This window comes from Phyllostomus hastatus, unplaced genomic scaffold (assembly GCF_019186645.2).
Source record: "Phyllostomus hastatus isolate PE091 unplaced genomic scaffold, TTU_PhHast_1.1 phas_contig_137, whole genome shotgun sequence".
Classification (NCBI taxonomy): domain Eukaryota; kingdom Metazoa; phylum Chordata; class Mammalia; order Chiroptera; family Phyllostomidae; genus Phyllostomus; species Phyllostomus hastatus.
In genome coordinates, this window is record NW_025333583.1 from 15,178,871 (window position 1) to 15,197,452 (window position 18,582).

Consider the following 18,582-nt stretch of genomic DNA (forward strand, 5'->3'; position numbering starts at 1 on the left):
ATTCATAAGTAGGCATTGGATCATTATCTCGAGTGGAGAGAGTGTAGAAAGCTGAGAGAAAGGGCAAGTCAATAAGTGTCTGTCTGTAATTAGGGGACGCAAATGGAGAGTGAAGTGGAGAAGTGGCTCAAGTCTAAAGGGGCTTTCTCAAAGCGCGCCTAGGCGGACAGTGAAGACCAGTGCCCTGTGGCAGTGTTTCCTCTTCATGGGACGGGCAAAGTGGACAAATAATTCTCTAAGGTCCCTACACAATACTCAGTAGATTCCATTTTTGAGTTGCTAAATACTTAAATTCACATGAAAATTTGCACCTTTATGTGCTTAAGAACAAAACTATAGATAGTTATTACAAAGTTGATATTTACAGATTACTTGATACACTGATTAAACAAAACAAATTAATTGAAACTTAACTGAACATGTTTTTTCTTTCAGTCTTTGGGGTGGGAACGACGGGCTTTTCCACTGAAGGATGAAGACACAGAAACCTTACTATGCCAAGATGAAAAAGATCAGATTGAAAGATCAAGCCCAGCTTTCAACGGTGAAGTCTTCTGTACCAGTGCACCAGAGAACAGCCAACATCCAAAAAAGCACGCAGATGGAATGGAAGAGTACAAAACCTTTCCTGTAGGACTTACTCATGTTAAAAAAAATAGGTGACAAAAACAGGTTAAGCAAACGATGTAACTGAACGGAAAACAGGAGAGAAAAAATAAGCCCTGTTCTCTGTCTCCGACCCCCGCAGTCACAATTCCAGAGTACGAGCATGTACTGCATGTAGTAATCTTTTATGCTATTTATACAATGGGCACGTATGTCTTTCCTTCTTAAACCACAGGGGCAACTAACTGGCTTTTCACTTACAGACAAGTGCTAGTCATTTGTGTTTATGATGCAAATCAAAAGCACCAAAAGTTAACTGCTACAATTTGATATCAAATCACATTACTGGGTAAATAATTTTTAAAAGATTTTACACCCACATATACATACATATAAACACATATACCCCTATACATCGAATGACAGCTCTTCTTTTTTCTACACAAATGGTATTAGAATATACAAATGTGTGTATAGAGTATACATATATACACACATATGCACTGACAGATACCACTAAAAAATGCATGTATGAACTACCCCATGAAATAAGAGCTGCACTATAGATAAAGCAGCGTAGGTTTCCAAGGGCAATGGACACCTAAAAGTATTGGCTATGAAGAGGGATTTTAAAAAATGTGATTAACCAATAGAAGTTATTTATGGCAATTTCTACACCAGATAACACAATATTCCTTTATTTGAAATCACTGATATCGGTTAGACTACACACAGGTCATTTTTTATGTACCCCTAACAATAAGACAAGCAAAGTGAAGTTAAACATTGGTGTTTTAAAAACTATCACCTATCACCTTTTTTAAAACTTGAGTTTAATCTACGTCATGTACCTCATGAAGAGAAGACACTAACTTAAAATAAGCAACACACAGGAAAGTTCTGTCAGTATAAAAAATATTACTATTTTTCTAGTTAATTGGTCATTCTTTACCATAGCTTACTCTGTTCAAATAAGCATCTATTCTTACTTGTATCCTAGAGTGAGAATCAAACCTTTTTAAAGGAAAATGCTTCAATATCATCAATATTGGATATTGGGGTGTACATTAAGGAAAATTCCCTTTGAAGCTATGACATCATTTTCTTTTCCTGTGTAAAAGTTGAAGACAATTTATATGAATCGTTCCTTCTCATGTAAAAAAAGGTTTTCCAAGTTGTAGTACCCAAATAACCGACAATCTTGGCCATCTGGCCTAGACTTGGGGGATTTGACACTGTTTTGTTAGGGATTAGAAATTATGCTAATCCCTTTAAAGAAAAAGAATTCAAACTCAATACTGACAATTTCTTGCTTGTAGTTTTACTGTACATTTATTTTTTTAAAAAGAAAACAAATGCCAGACAAACCCAAGTTGTCCGAGCAAATAAATCTTTCTGTCATGTCTGATATTATAATCTTCTATGTAAGTTTTTTAATTAAAGTTATTTCTATATGCCTGTTGTCTGATTTGATTAAATGTCATCTATTCATGGCACAAAACTTTCCCACGCCAAAATAAACAACATTAAGATACACACTTTTACCTTGTAAAGTTGGAAAAACCAAGCAAACTCTATTCCATATGTGCTGATCTTATTTTTCAAATTTTTTTTCTTAAAACTCACAGTAGCCTAGATAAGTTTAATGACACTGCTCCTATTATTTCTTGCTATATGTATTACACAGCAAGAGTATTTACAATAATGAAGTGGTTCACACACATCTGTTGTCAAAGAATAATTTGGGACACAATTATAAACACTTAGTTTATGGATTGACTCTGTACCTTCCCATCTCTTAGCCTACCTGGTCTTTCTTGGATTAATAAAATATATATCCTTGGGGTCAAAATCCACAGTTCCAGGATATCCTCAGCCATCTGGTTCTGCTACAGGGTCAAGTTAGACGGGAAATAAGACAATGGTAAGTAAAGGGAGCTCCCTTTGCCTAGTCCACCTCCCAGGGCCTCCATCTACAAAGAGTATAAACCAGAAATCCCTACTGGATCCTTTCCATGCTAGCAGCCTGTTGCTGAGCTTTAGTATCTTCATTTTTTAAAACACAGACAAAAATACCTGTCTGCCCACTCATAGGAGTGACTTACAGATTTAATGAGATTATATCAAAGTACTTTATAACCTACAAAACACAAACTTTATAATAATACCTACTCAATTCTATGCTACAATTCTAGGAAGAGTAGCAGAAGTTTTACATATATAATAGTATCTCTTTTAATACTCAACACAACCCTGCAGAGTTGTTATAATTATTACATTCAATGTATAAATCAGTTAATAGAAGTTCAAAGAGGCTGGCTGATTTGATTTGCTTAGGTCAAATAGTTGGAAAGCAGAACAGTCAATCCAATTTTACTTCTAAATAGAGGCTTTTCTTTTTGCTTGGAGCTAGCACATTATCTCATGTCCTTAAAAACGGGGTGTGATTGAGGATGAGGTGGTGGTAGGGAAATCACTGAATAACCTGCCTCTGCAGCAAAGCTAACGTAACGCCCTGATAAAAATCTATGCTTGTATTTCAGAACAGATCACCTGAAAATCCTTGGGCTTCACACATTGTTTACATATATAAAATATAAGGTGCAAAGTAAATAATAGATGTTTTAAAACCAGGAAGAATACAGTATGCCATCCCAGCCCGATTCAAACTTAGACTTTTTCCCTAAGTTTTTTTCTACTCATTATCACATATATACACAAATCAAAAATGACACAGAACAGAAAACATAAGGACTTAATTTGCTTTTGGAAAACAGTTGAGAAACAACAGAAAATTAAATGGAGAAAAACATTTTTTCATAGTAGCTAATATGCCTTCCCTAGAAGACATATTTTTTATAACCTTAAGACAGCCACCACATTTTTACTGTTTATAAAAATCAAGTCTCCCAGTAAAAATGATATTTCGCCACACTAATCTTTAAATTTCATCACTAAAGCAATACATAACAATTTATAACCTCTTGGAATATTCTGCACAATAGATGCTAGTCACTGGAATGAATAATTGCTCAGAAAAGCAGCACTGCCTAAATTGTGGTATGATTTGGTAATCAGTATTCTTGTTCTCCAATAAAAGGATTTCATGGGCAGAAACACTGGACTCCTGGCGCTTTCATCGATCAAGAGAACGTTTCTGAGCAGCTTCTGAGCAAACATTTCTTAACAGGTTGATCACAGATCTGGGGTCTTCACTCCTCATAATGGCACTGCCAGACACAATCATGTTAGCTCCTGCCTGGAAGAAGTAAACACTTAGGTTATGCCTCAAAGAAAGGAGCAGAAAAACTTACAACAGAATTCCCGGACTAGAGTTTCTACGCTTGCATCTGTCAGCACTTAAATTGCACAGACGCCCCTTTGAGGTAAACAAATTTAAGCAATCTGGTTCAATGAAGAAAGACGTTAAAATGCTTAACAAATGAAGATGCGAAATGGTTTTTGATGTGTCTAAGAAACCACTGACTTTTTTGTAATGACCTCTAAATAAGCTATACTGCATCTTTGCTAATATTTAGGTAAGGATTAAAAACCCTTAATCCTCAACTCTATTAAGATTTTCCAAATATACCAATATCCCCATAGCTAGTACTAAAAACTATGTTTTAATTTTGAATTATGTAATGAATTGGTAGATAGTCTGAAAGGACAATGTTGCTAAAATGTAAAACTATAAAACATGGCAACATTAAATAATTTCTCATTTTGATGCCAGAAGGAATGGAATGACTTTTTACTTAGGCTTCCTTACATTCTGAAACAATTCTGAGGTGGTTTAAGGAACTTCAAGATGTTTTTAAATGTAAAAACAAAAATACAAGAAAGCAAATAATAGGAGTCCAAATTTAGCTCTCTGCTTCCTAGGGTTTGACTCAAAGAGGGAAGAAACCCAATCCATTATGTGATTCACGGGCAGAAGAAAGGGGGACTATTTGGAGAACCACTAAAGCTGAGAAAGTTTTTCCAATGAAATGCTGTCAACTCTATGATACAGTGCATTCTATACCTCTACAACATTCCTCATAAAAGTAAAAAAGCTTTATAAGGTTACGATTTAACACATCTCTTAATGTAAACAGGAGCAGCAGAATGGCAAAGCAGTTTAGGAAAAAGAATTCCATGAGGGGGTCAAAGGATTTACCCTCACTAATCATTCGGCCAGCTCTTCTTCCATAAATACTCATTACAGTCAAGCTTTTCACAAATACCAAACAGACAAGTGTAGCACTTATACAAAAGCAGGAAGTGCAGACTAGACCATGTTGCTTAGTAAGAACAGGCTACATAAATTTTAACCACCAGCAGTGTTTCACGAAGGGCTGGCACCTCTGTAATGAGGCTCAGGGTACTCACGCAGCTTGGCTGACTACTAGGGAAAAGCTCATCTCAGCTCTACACAGTGTTAGGAAGTATTCAGAGATCAGATCTAAAACTTCAACAAAAACGATTCTAGTAAGCTCTTACAAGAGACAGATTGGTAACTAACACATAAGTTCTACAGAATAACAATTTTTTCCCTTTACAGAAAGGTATCTTTTCTTTCCCTATTTAGAAAAAAGGCTCATTCTAAGGTCCTGAAGTTAATGATCTTCTAAAGACGGGCACTCAGTCCATTCTTTTTCAAAAAAGAACTTTCTGATATAATCAAACTTACTGTTTAATGATTATGTGATTTTAGAATATTCATTTATTGCTTTTTTATTTTCCTAGTTCTACATTTGAACAAAAAGTACTTTTCCAAGAAAGAAAGGCACTTTAGGAAATGTATAGGAAACCTCTTTGGCCCACAAGACAATGGAAACGGCCACAGTTGAGGAGCAGTCTCACCTCTGCACATTTATGGATAGTGTCAGGGCCCACTCCACCATCGACCTCTATGTCCAAAGACGGGAACTGGGTCCTCAACCAGTGAACCTAGATACACACAAGGAAGTAAGTGACTCCTGAAGTGGATATGAGGGTGATGGGGACACAACAAAATAAACAAACGAAAAAATCAAACAGCCAGTACAAGCCGCTAACATAGGACTCCAAATGTCTCACACAATAACTTTATATCAATACAAATTATGACTGGGGACAACTTCCTTTCTAATATAGTGAACCAAATTAAGTTTCCTAAATGCAAGCTTTGTTCTATTTGACAAATAGCATCAAATTTGTCATGGTTTTACAGAGAAAATACTTCATGGAAAAAAGACAAACACAATACCCTCAATAGTAAATGAAAACCCACAAAGCTCTAAAGGTTGTAGAGGTAATGGTTTCAAAAGAAAATTTCAAGATTAAGATATATTTTCTGATTTCCACACCTAAATCTCTTTGCATTGATCATACTGTATTCAGGGATCTGTAGGCATTTCCATTCCCCACCTTCAGAACAGGGCATACCTAAATATACAAGGGGTTCAATATATGTTTATTGAATAAACACACATAATAAAAGTCTCACCCCAGATTCAAATAATTCTTTTACCTTTGGCATCATATCTTCCATGAATTTCTGCCCTCCAAACCCAGGTTCGACTGTCATGACCAAGGCCATATCTATCTGATTAGCCCATGGTGCCAAATACTCAACTGTAGTTCCTGGTTTGATGGCAAGGCCAACCTGTGACAGAGACAAATTTGCTACATCACACTGACAACTACTTCACATTATATTATTGTGGCATATCGGGCCCAGTAGAAATACCTATTCTTAAAAAACAAAACACAAATGGAAAGCATAGATTGTTCAGACTATATAATTATTTTTTAAAAAGTCAACAAGGAGATTAAATATAAATGTTTCTAAAAACCAGTAATATTCCAAAGAAGTATTATACATTATGACATTTATACAAAAAACAAGTTATACTTAAAACTCTGGCTTCCCAATGAACAACATCTGCTTAAGTCCGGTCTTATCTACCTGTCATTTCCTGCCTGCAGTCCCAACTCTGAGTGTGAGTAGTATAGCACATTACTGTCACCGCTGACCTCTCACCTTCATCCCATTCTCCCGAATGTCTTTAATCAAAGCCCCTGGGTTCTCAGTAGCCTCGAGATGAAAGGTATACTGATTAGCTCCTGCTACAGCCATTGGTTTTACCCACTGTTCCGGTCTCGACACCATCATGTGCATGTCTAGAAAGAAAAGACACATCTCCTAAATATTACTGAAAGGAAAATACTTGGCTCTTATTATTGAAACCAACCTGTAGTCTTTCCCATTTCATATATAAACTCTTCTGACATCACAATAATTGTTAAATAGTCACAATTCTGTATAACTAGCCTCTTTTTATCTTGAAGATGAGGTTCTGGTTAAAATTCATTCAAAACAAATAAACAAACAAACATGTTTCTACAATAAGCATATGCCTAGGTCCAGGAAATGCCACTGTAAAAAACTTTTTTAAAAAGTCATGTTATCTATGAAGGCTTGTTTCCTCACTTATAAAATAAGAAAGCTGCCCTGGCTGGTGTGGCTCAGTGGATTGAGCACTGGCCTGGAAACCAAAGGATCACTGGTTCGATTCCTGGTCAGGGCACATGCCTGGGTAGTGGGATGGGTCCCCTGTGGTGGGGCGGGTAGGAGGCAACCACACACTGATGTTTTTCTCCCTCTCTTTCTCCCTCCCTTCCCCTCTCTAAAGATAAAATAAATAAAACCTTAAAAATAAATAAATAAGAAAGCTAAATTAAGTGATTCTCTTCAGCAATATTTTATTGAGCACTTACTGCATCATTAACTATTTTAAGGCCTTAGGGATAGAGCAAAAAAAAAACCAGACAAAAATCCCTGCTGTCATGCACCTACATTCTCAGTGGGGGAGACACATAATTTAAAAAAACAATAAAAAGTAAATACAATACACTCACTAGGATGGTAGCTAACAAAGCCCATGAGGCTGGGGGTGGAGCAATGGAGAGAGTAGATCAGGGCAAAGAGGCAAGGGGTGAGGTGACAGTGTAGAGCTCTGCAAGCCATTGGATTTTATTCCAAATGACATAGAAAAAATACTCCAGGATTCTAAGTGAGGAAGTGGCAAGATCTGACCTAAAAGGCCATGGCAATAACCCAGGTGAGAAAGGACAATGGCAGCAACTAAGAAGGTGGGAAGTGGGGAGATTCTGGGTATGGTCTCCAAGCACAGCCAACAGAAGTTGCTGAGGATCAGATGTGGACAGTGAGAGGAGAGGCGGATGGTGCAAGGACTGGGGTCGGAGTAGCCAGCACAGAACCGCCATGAACTGAGAGGCAGAAAGCCGCCGAGGAAAGCACAAATTTGAGGGGGAAGGACATGTTAGCAGAAGTCTGACATGTACCCTAATCTAAAAGCTTGAGTCACATATAAATATTATGTTAAGCAAAATGGGCATGGCCTTCTTCAAGATCTTGACTTGAGAAGGAGAGGACAGATTAAAAGAGGCTAAATCAAGAAATAACTGTGGTGAAGAAGGAAACAGTAAATGCTCCCGCGTGGGACAGACACCAGTGAGAAGACCTGAGTCTTTTATTTTGCTTAAGGAAGCACATTTCTGACACAGCTCAACTATATTAAAGAAAAAAATTCTAGTATTCCAGAACTCAAATAAGACTATGAAAGGCATTAAGGCTTTGAAAAAATGTCTAGAGAAGAATATACCACTTGACTAATAACATCAAGATTTAAAATTTACATTTCTAAACAAAAGTAACAAAAAAACAATCCACACACTTTAACAGACAAAACACTGTTTTTAAAAGGTAGAGCTCTTTGGCCTTTCTCTATTATAAACAAGGAAAATTCAATCTGGTTTAAAATATCTAGTTTACTCATTCCTTAAGTTGCCAAACTGCTATGTCATTCAATTTTTAGCTTGCAGTAACCACTAACAATGCTTACTGGAGAATCTCCAGTGATCAGGGAGGGAGTCAGCAATTCAGTCAATTTGCCTGTGATTAACATACCACAATGAGCAGTTATCAAATATTCTACTATCAGGCTCCCTTTACAGTCTTAAAAATTACTGAAAACCCCCAAAAAGGACTGTTGATGTGGGATAGATTTATCTATAGTTGGTGTATTAGAAATTCAAATTAAGAAAATGTTTAAGTCTACTTATCAATTCATTTAAAAATAAGCAATAACAAATCTTATGTGTTGATGTAAGTGGTATTATTTTACATTTTTGCAAATCTCTAATGTCTACCTTAACTGAAGATGTCTGTATTCTCACATCTGCTCTGCATTCAGTCTGTTACAATATGCTGCTTTATATGAAGAGAAGGAAGAATAGTACACAAAAAAGGGAGGACCACATTATCAGTCTTTTCAGACAAGTGTGGATATTCATTTCTACACCCAAACTCAGCAAGTTGTACTTTACTAACCGTTACCTGCAATGTGGAATCTGTAAACCCTACCAGTAAACTTTTCCTACTTTGTTACACTAAAATCTGTTGGTTTACCTTACACTTTGAATGGACCTTTAAAGTACTGGTTCACTGCATTACACAGATCTTCCATGTAAGATACATTCATTATATGCTATCCAAAAAATCACATTTAGTATATCACTACAGATCTTACCAGAAAAGTTCACAGCAGCAGGTACACATGCTTATCAAAATTCTAATTTTTACTTGCAAGCTATAACTTTATCGGGGGGCAACAAAAACTAAGAAGATATTTTCCTTAAAGTGACAGGCTAACATAATTTTTTTAAATGTCAGTAAAATACCCAAGTCTGATAACCATAGTTCATCTGTCGGCTGTTCTTTCAAGTGAAAATGTTGTTCTTAAAACAACAACAACAACAACAACAACAAAAACCAGGTAGTTCAGTTCACAACTCAAGAAACAGCACAGCGGTTTCCATGAGAAAGCCAGCATACTCTGTATGTAGGAGAGGTGCCTTAGATCACCTACTTGGTGACCCAAAATATTAAGAAGACATCCATTCAAGGATCAAGATTTACTACATTAACCATTTGCACTACCTCATCAAGGGCACTTACTATGAACACACCATGATAAAGAATGTTAGTGACTACTTGTACAGTTCAATACCACTGCCTTGATTTGGGTTAAGGCACCAGCAAACTCATTCACCATTGCTTCTGCATCCTCGGTACAAATATGGCAAATCATGTTATAATGTAAAAATAGTTTTGACTTCATGGACCATCTGGAAGGGATTCCCATGGGTCATCAGACCAAACCTGAAGATCCACTGACTTGGATAATAGAAAAACAGACTTTCCCCTACCATTTTAATTCTTAGACGGCTGTTCCTACTCAGTACTGAGATTACACAGTTAAGAACTCTAGCAGTCATACATACAACGTATGATTTAGTTCCTAAAATATATTCATGTTTCAATTAACCAACAAATAAGATCCAAGAATTAAAAATTAAAAAAAGGTCACAAACCCAAACATTAAAGCACATGGAATCCATTCATCTTTATTTTAGACCCAATCCTAAAAAGATAAATTATTAAGTTTAACAAATAACAAACTAAAACAGGAAGAAAAAGAAGATTATGTGTGATGGTGGCAGTAGGGCTGGCAGGAAGCACTGATAGTAAGAGACACAAACAGCAGTGAGAAGCAACACTAGGAGCCCAAATAAAAGGGAGAGAAAAGGGAATAAAAATTCTGGCTTAAATCCACACAAAGCCAGAAGCAGAGGGCATTGTGGCCATTGTAGGCAAACAATGCTACTTATTTCATCTACCTCTGATAGTCATAAGAGCAAATTTATAGTGGGAAATTCATTTTCCAAAATGTAATAAAAAAGAAGTTTAGATTACCAGAGGATTACATTCCATTACTTGGAAATTTCAAAATGATGAACATGTTGCTGGAACATTGTGTCCCTCATATCATATACATTAGGCAATAATGTACATTTTCTCTGGTACGCTCAAAGTGGATGGATGAGGCTTTGTCCAACAGTACTTTCTATGGTGATAGCAATGTTCCATGGTGGCCCTATACAATACAGTAGTCACTAGCCACATGGGGCTGAGAACTTGTAGTATGGTTAAAGCCACCGAGAAACTTATGTACAAGAGATTTGCTAAGTAAGCCACTGCTAACTAAGTTTAAAAGAGCAGCAACAATGTGTGGACTCAATTCATGATCTATGAGAAGTAACTTCTAGGTTACTGTGTAATCTTAAATGTCTTAATTCACATCCTACAGCACTGAAGTGGGAACCTATGTAGGCCCCATGTGCAGAAAGCTCCCATCTGTATGAGATCATTGGCTTCATTTCTAGACCATAAATGAATCAATTCATAAATTCATTTAAAATTACACTGAGCTCTAATCTTGTGTCTATGCTTAGCTCTAGGAAAACCACAATAAACAAAGTGTATGAAATCCCTGCATTCAAGGAGTTTGCAGTCTAACAAAAGTAACTTCAAATTAAAGGGAGCTCTAAGAAGACTATCCAGAAGCTGATATAAATAGATAAGGGTTAATTTAAGATAGGGTGCTTAGAGTGGCCTCTATGAGGAAACGAGAAATGATCTGAGGCCAAAAGATGAAGCAGAGCTAGCCAAGTGAATAGTTTTCCAAGCAAAGAAATTAGCAAAAGTGCCCAGGCCCCAAGACAGGAAAGGGTTTGGCTTATTACAGGCAGCCAAGGAAGCCCCAGCACAGAGCGAGGGGAAAAAGGGGTTCTAGATGAAATTGAAAGTTGATAAAACCAACCATCTTTTCCTTTAGTGGAGCAACACATCCAGCTTCAGATGGTGGAACACCCACTTACCAAAGAAAGGGTCCTGGCCTAGCTGCTTTCGGAGGCTTTCTACCACAGGGTGACCAAAGGTGATGTTGGGAACAAAATGCCTACAAGACAAACAAAATCTTACTCTGAAAATATTTTCAATTCAGTTTCTGTATTTTGCTCAATATGCATTCTGATGGTGGTAGAGCGGAATGTTTATGATTGCAATATTTTTCAATTTAATACTTAACATCATCAGTATTAAATAGCACCAAAAATATCTGGATAATTTTGGTTTTACAATGCAGTATCTCCTTGATATTTAAACAAGTCATAATAATGCTACATGATTTAACTCTGCTATTCGTAATCCCTGACAGATAGAACTAGAAAGATGACAAAATCAAAACCCCAGAAGTTATATGACTTGCCCAAGTCATATACTGGTTAGGAAGTTCCAGACTCTAATATGGGTCTTCACAGGACCCTAGTCTGTCACGGGCTACCTGAGGCTACTTCTAATCCACCTATACCACAGGGCACTCAGTGAGTTTATTTAGACATTTTTAAAGGTCATCAATAAAGAAACTTAAGGTGTGTACTAAAATCCACTATTCACTGAGGGTTTACATCATGTCAGGTATTGTATCTTACTCTTCATTTCCTCCCCCCAACAGCCTACTCCCTACAACAGAAGTAGATGTGTTGTTATATGAAGAACACAGGGCAAATAACTTCCTTAAGTCAACCAGTTAATTACTTGTGGGGGCAGGATTCAAACTAAGTCCTCCAGGTTTCAGGCCTGGATTACTGAACATCCTGCTACCCCAGTTAGTCCTTGTGTTCCGTTAAGTACCACTCTGTGTGCTTCAGAATACTGTATTTTATAAAAATATGTGAGAGCTCCTACTTAGCCTAGAAAACCTTACAATCTCATTGGTAAGAGATGCCTAAAAACTCACCAGAATTCATGATCTACTGTTATAGTACAGTTGTTAGGAAGCCATCACAGCCAGCCAAGAACCACAATTCCCAACTCCCTCTACATCCAGCTGGCCCATGTGACTTAGTCTTCACCAGTGGACTGTTTAAGTGATGGAGGTCACTGCAGCACCCAGCAGGTTAAACAGTATTCCCTTTTTGCGTTCACTTTACCCTTCTGCCAATAAAGAGGCCTTTAAGGAACAGCAGAGCCACAGGATGGAAGGAGTCTCTGCCCCTGAATTTCATTATCGAAGGACATTCACACTGAACTATTTGTTACATAAATCAGAAATAAACTTCATAATGGTAAGCCACTGAAATATGGGCTTTATTTGTTAGAAGTAATAGGTATTACCCCATGTGAGGATTGCAGGAAAAGCTCAACAGTAACAAATAGACAAATAGGAGGTAAAACGACTCCAGAGGCAAGCAGTATAGCACTTTACAAGAAGGATGACATCATGAAATTTACAGAACAAACAGAATTGTAAAGGTGGGGAAAGAAATGAAGCAAAGGCTGAAATACACAAGTTGTATTCAAAGGAGGAAGATGGTGCTGACCAGCTGGGCTTGCATGAAAAGCAGGAAGCAGACTCTGCCTCACAAGGATATCAAATGCCAGGCTCAGTGCCTGGACGTCATCCTGCTGCAAATATGAAGTAAGAAACAAACAAAAAAATAAGATGCACATGACAAAGTAGGATGGTAGACTTGTCAGTAAATTGGAAGAAGGGAGGTAAGAGGTGTTGGCCTGTGGCAAGGAACAATAACAACGGAAACGAGAACAGGTAAACATGACAGGATTTGTTCACTGATAAAATGGGGGGGGTGAGCATTGAAGACAGAAAATACATCATGGTTAGGATTTTAAGCTTAGATGAGAGGCAGAAAGACTGTTAATTTAAAAGTTCAAATTTGTATCGGCCAGGCACCATTCTAAACACTTTCCACATTAACTCATTAAAATCCGGCAACTCTATGAGATAGGTACTCCATTATCTGCATTCATCCAAGCAAGACAGTGCTGGAGGCAAGCAGGAAAAGCAGGCAACCTGGCTCCAAAGTCCAAGTTCTTTATTATGCTCACCTGCCACTCCACCAACAATATAATAACCAGGTAAGGAGAGACTTAAGCGGGAGATGTAAAGGACTCAGGACACATCTGAGAGGGACTGGTAAGGTGGGTGGGTACAAGACACTTTCACTTTTGGCACCTTGATCCTTGGAGATTGGGGTTTTAGTATTTAAGAAATCATTCTACCATTTGCCTAAGAGCAACGGCTGCTAGGGTTATAGATAAGAGGCTTATGTTTACTTATAACCTGGAAGCAAGGGTCAGAGAAGCAGGCAGTGAGGCTTAATTAATATTATACAACTCTGGAATTGAAAGATTTGTATTTTGTTCACAGTTCTTTTAATTTGCTGTGTGGCCTTGTTTTACTGCACTTCACTAGTGTTGCTTTTTTTTTTTTTTTAAACAAACCAAAAGCAAGACCCCTACAGCAGGGAAAAGATGACCACTCATTTCACTGCAATCCTCACATTATGACAGCGGTCTGGAACAGAAGCCACAATATCTCCAAGGTATGCCGGTACTTTCGTTGTCTCAAACTTAGGATTCATATCATGAGAACAAGCATAACCACATCTTGGGAAAATATGAGAATTAAAACAAATATACTTCTACTTCACTGGGAGACAGAGTGTATAAAACTACTGACCCCCCCCCCCCCGCCAATTACATGATGAACTGCACCACCTGAAGGTCAATTCAATGCACTAGGTTCAGCAAGTACACTGGGAAAACAAAAATTCACCAATGCCCTAAGAAACCAAAGGCTCAGAGCTAAGACATAACAAAAAAAGGTTACACACCCCAGCATGAAGTCAGGGTGACCCCCAATTTTCTTGACAACAATACCCATGGAACACTTGCAACAAAAGGATTTACAGGCTCTACTTCAAGCCTACTGACACCAAAGAGGACCTGGGAATCTGAATTCTTAAGTTCACAGGGAGCACTTATCAGATCAGCTTGGAAAACACTACATTTCACTCTAATGAAAAGAAATTTCATCAGGGAAGTCTGCTTCATTATTAGTACATTACTTCTTTTGTCCATGAGGGTATTTTTGGGAGTAAAGTCTGCAAAGAATAAAATGCGATAGAAAAATCTTTTTCCCCAAAGGACTTACTGAAATCATACTTTAATTACTATAACACAGAGACACAATTATTTTCTCTCATCATGTTCTATCAACCCTAAACTTTGTTTATAATTGTCACGCAATGTATTTCACACAGATCAAGCCTTTACCAAATCTCCCAAAAAGGCAAAGACTAACTGATATAAAATTTCACAAAACTGTAATCAGAAAACAATTCCTGTGAGCCAGGAATCACAAACTCATGGGCTTACACGGGCTGGCAGGTAACGGGGAGAGCAGAATGGAAATGGGGACAGGAGACCAACGAAGAACATCTGGCCTGGCTAACGGTGGCCGCCGTTCAGCTCCAGCCTGTTGGGGATTTGTGAGACTGTGGAAACCTCCCGGTACTGGCAAACCTTCAGGTGTTTTCCCCAAGTCAAAATCTAGCACTAATGTGAAATCTCTCCAATTTTAAATTCTGGTACTTAATTTAGAAATTGCTTATTTGCTCTGTTTCCACACCTAGGACCAACATATTTCCAGTTCCTACCTGGTCATGACACATTTATGTGCCTTCTAATTTTCTTTTCCTCTTGTCTTTTATTTCAACTATCTAACCATATTGGTGCCCCACCCCCGAGAGTGTTTCCAGAACTTGTTTTTCAAGATGAAGACATTCAGTTTTAATCAGGAGAGAAATGGAAGCCTCAGTGGGAGTGGGGGACCAGAAAACAAAAGCACATCCAAACCAAGTGTAAAGTTGGAGACTTGTAAAGGGAACCAGCCAAGAGAAGCATGGAATCAGTTCCCAGAAAGGAGAGAAGGTAAAATGAGGTTGGCCACAGTGGGAGTCCGCACCCTGACTTTCACACCCCAGCCTAGGAGACACTACAGCTCAGCCTGGCTTCACCTCCTCTGGTGGGACATTCAGGAAGGGGCTGAACCTGATTTCCTCCTTTGTAATAGAGGAATAGGAATAGCTGTTAGTTAGCTCAAAAAGTTGTGAAGCTTAAAAGGAAAAGGTAGTGTATGCAGAATGTAGTTTTTTTAAACCAACAAGTTTCTTGGCAGATGGGGAGTGGAGTCAATAAAAACACAAATACTTTTATATTAAGCTCAGGATTATGATATAGCCTTTCATTCATTCAAGCTACTATAACTAGGCTTGTTATGGTGATTTACCTGCAGAGAATACAGAGTTGAACCAGAGAGACACACCTTGTTTTTCAGGGAGCTTACAGTGTAGCTAAAGAGCTCTGAAATAAGTAGCAAAAATAAGTATATAAATTATGAGTTGCTCTTTAAGTACAGAGAATGTCTTAGCCATTCTCTGTAAGCCCAGTACCCACAGAGGACATTTAATTTCTGAGACAACACAGCAGTTGCATGCTTCCAGTCCTAGCTTTGAAACTGAGGACAGGTGACAATCTGTTTGCATCTGATTCCCCACTGTCAGGTGCTGGTGCTGGTAACAGTGCCAACCTCCTCAGGTTGTACGAGTTCATTCACAAGAAGCGTCAGAACCGAAACGGTTGAGAGCTACTGCTATCATTAACATTCTGAATTTGGTGAACTGAAAATTATTTTCCCAATCACTCAGTTACCCAAACAAGACTTCCTGAAAACCATACTGTTTTCTGTGTCAAACAGACTACATCCACATACATGGAGCCCGTTCTACCCTGAAACGCCCAGGTGTCTGACACAAAGCTGTGTGTTTCAGACAAAAAAAAAAATGTAGCTACCATCTCTGAGGTACACACTCCATTCAACAATATTACCTGTTGAGGGTAACGTTCAGGGCTTTCCAGCAAGGTGGTCAAAAAAGTATCTAAGTAGATTACATATGATAGCAAACTAAAAATCAAGCTTTTGTGAGAGATATTTACTGATCTTCTTATACTCTTTGCCTACAGTGACCTACAGAGTACTCTAAGGTCAAGATTTTGCCACTGTCACACTATACCTGTGAGCACACAGGTAAGGTGGGCAAGGCAACTGAGAATGCAAAAGAGAAACAACAACTGAACCAGAGAGAACAAAGATAAAACTCCTAAGAGGAACGACATTAAAAAGAGAAATAACTGGTTGTTTTGTAAATAACACAACTTGCAAATTTGCATAAAGGCACACAGAGGTTTTACCCATTTAAAATACATTTATTTTCCTACCCCAGCCCAAGGTAATGGCTGTTATGATTTTATGACGAGTTATCAGCGGGGCTCAGAAACTACTTGGTAAACCCAAGTTGCAACTCTGTCACAAGGTTGAGGAACCCAGGGCGATTCTTACTGCTTTCTCTAAGTTTCCTCATTTTGTAATCAGATTAAGAAACCAGCACCATCCTGGTTCTAAACAATACTGATTATGTGCTACAACTACAAAAAAAAAAAAACTGACCTCTCTGAAGAGCAGGGTGCCTGAAGAGAAAATGGACAGCAAAATCAAAATTCGAACAGTGACACCACTAACAACTATAGAGAATTCACTCTATGCCAGGCACTATGAACTGGGCGCGTACAACCTCATTTCACCTTTCAAAGTCGCTTAAGAGGTATATTCTACTATTACTCGCATGTTTCACGTAATGAAACTGAAGCTCAACGAGGTTAAATGGCTTGTTCCAGGTCATCCCAGCAGGTGGCAGAACTCGGGCGATCTCACTCCAGGTGCCAAGGCGGTCTCCTCAAGCTTTGCCACCAATAACCTATATGAGCTTGGGCAAGTCATGCCTATCCCCTTGGGCCTCAGTTTCTCCGTCTGAAAATGAGAGGCCCGCCCTAGAGATGTAAGGTCGCTTCCGGGTGCTAAGCGCTAGGGGACCGACCACCCGTTCTGCGGGGAGAGGGGAAGAGGTGGAGGTCTACGACGCATTCGCGGTCCGGGATGCCGCCTCGGCTTCAATCCAGGCAGGGCCTCCAGGGCTTCCAGCCCGGTCTCGTTCTCAATACCGAGTTCCGAGTGGGGCGCTCCGCGGCACAGGGACGCCGTGCACCGACAGGCACTCAATACAGGGGCACCCATCCCGCCCCGCGCAGCAACCCGGACCCGAGCGCCGCGGAGTTACCCGTCCATTACATCCAGGTGCAGATAATCGGCCCCAGAGTCCAGCATTCGGAGGCACTCGGCCCCTAAGTTGGCCAGGTCGCTGTTGAGGATGGACGGGCCAATCTTGCAGCCAGACGCCATGGTCTCGGTTCCCAGGAGCAAGTTACCTCACGAGTCCCGGGCAAGACGAAGGCGTCGCCCTGATTGGCTGCTCAGTTTTGACACCACCTCTTTCCCTTAGAGTCTTCCGGACTCCGCCGGAAGAAGCTGCCCAGTGAGGCGGAAGTCCCTCCTTTTCCTAATGGGTGGGGCGACCAGCTTGAAAGTATAAGGATGGGGCGTCTCAAAAAAAGGTCCCTTCCTGTGACCTTCATTTTTGAAAAAGTACTTGGTCCTTTCAGAACCCAAGGGGTTTATTTTCATCTTTTTCCACTTTACATACATATAGTTTATTTTCCTTCATGCCCTTGCTTCACATTTTGTTTCTCTACCACTTATGCCCCTTTCCTCTCCAGCACCTGTTACCCTTAAGAAACACAGACCAAAAACCCCTTCCTCATATTTCTCTCCTTGAACTCATCTTAAGACCTAAAAAAGACAGATTTAGGGCCGAATTGTAGCTCTGCCAGACACTCAGCTGGGTAAGGTTAAAACCAAATTAATTATAGATTGTAATAAGGGAGGGAAAGCATGCATTGCATTGTCCAAAAAGTCCACTTGTTTTTTTCCATAGAAGACACATTTTTCATTTTCATCAATAAATTTATTGATGTGGATATTTTGATTATGTTGGCTATCTCCCCTGTGGTATAACATTGATTGTTCTCAATTAATGTCTCAATTTGATCATTATCAACTTCAGTTGGTCTACCCGACCTTAGAGCATCGTCCAGCAAGAAATCTCCAGCATGAAACTTCACAAACCAGTCTTTACACCTTCAATCAAGCACAGCACCTTTTCCATTACTGCACACACCTTTCTTTGCAGTTCAGTTGTGTTTTTTTAATCTTTTTTGAAATAACAAAACATAATGTGCTGAAAATGTGTACTTTCTTCCATCTT

General features: G+C 38.9%; 2 protein-coding genes across 6 annotated transcripts in view; one reads left to right on the plus strand and one right to left on the minus strand.

Moving 5' to 3' along the window:
- Positions 1-2,060, plus strand: part of KANSL1L (KAT8 regulatory NSL complex subunit 1 like) — a 113,678-nt gene extending 111,618 nt beyond the window's left edge. For all 4 annotated transcript variants that reach the window (XM_045855422.1, XM_045855405.1, XM_045855413.1 and 1 more), the window contains one exon: positions 436-2,060. In XM_045855422.1, coding sequence (XP_045711378.1) covers positions 436-663 — 228 coding nt within the window. In that variant the 3' untranslated portion in view covers positions 664-2,060. The remainder of the gene's footprint in view (positions 1-435) is intronic.
- RPE (ribulose-5-phosphate-3-epimerase) lies at positions 1,280-17,724 on the minus strand. Of its 2 annotated transcripts, none has more exons than XM_045855453.1 (6): positions 17,539-17,724; positions 11,380-11,459; positions 6,617-6,756; positions 6,104-6,238; positions 5,455-5,541; positions 1,280-3,865 (listed from the first exon to the last, which is right to left on the minus strand). In XM_045855453.1, exons 1-6 carry the CDS (start codon positions 17,658-17,660, stop codon positions 3,743-3,745), a joined length of 687 nt encoding a protein of 228 aa, XP_045711409.1. In that variant the 5' UTR covers positions 17,661-17,724; the 3' UTR covers positions 1,280-3,742. The 2 variants fall into 2 exon arrangements, with proteins under 2 accessions (XP_045711409.1, XP_045711419.1); XM_045855463.1 differs by having other exon boundaries at positions 17,550-17,674.
- Positions 17,725-18,582: the final 858 nt, after the last annotated feature.

Excerpts from the sequence above, each read along its gene's own strand:
- RPE (XM_045855453.1), bottom strand. The coding sequence starts at position 17,660 with ATGGCGTCTGGCTGCAAGATTGGCCCGTCCATCCTCAACAGCGACCTG. Across the intron at positions 6,757-11,379 it reads AGGCCAGGACCCTTTCTTTG|ACATGCACATGATGGTGTCG; the intron begins GTAAGTGGGTGT and ends TTTTCTTTCTAG. Across the intron at positions 6,239-6,616 it reads TTCGGGAGAATGGGATGAAG|GTTGGCCTTGCCATCAAACC; the intron begins GTGAGAGGTCAG and ends TCTCTGTCACAG.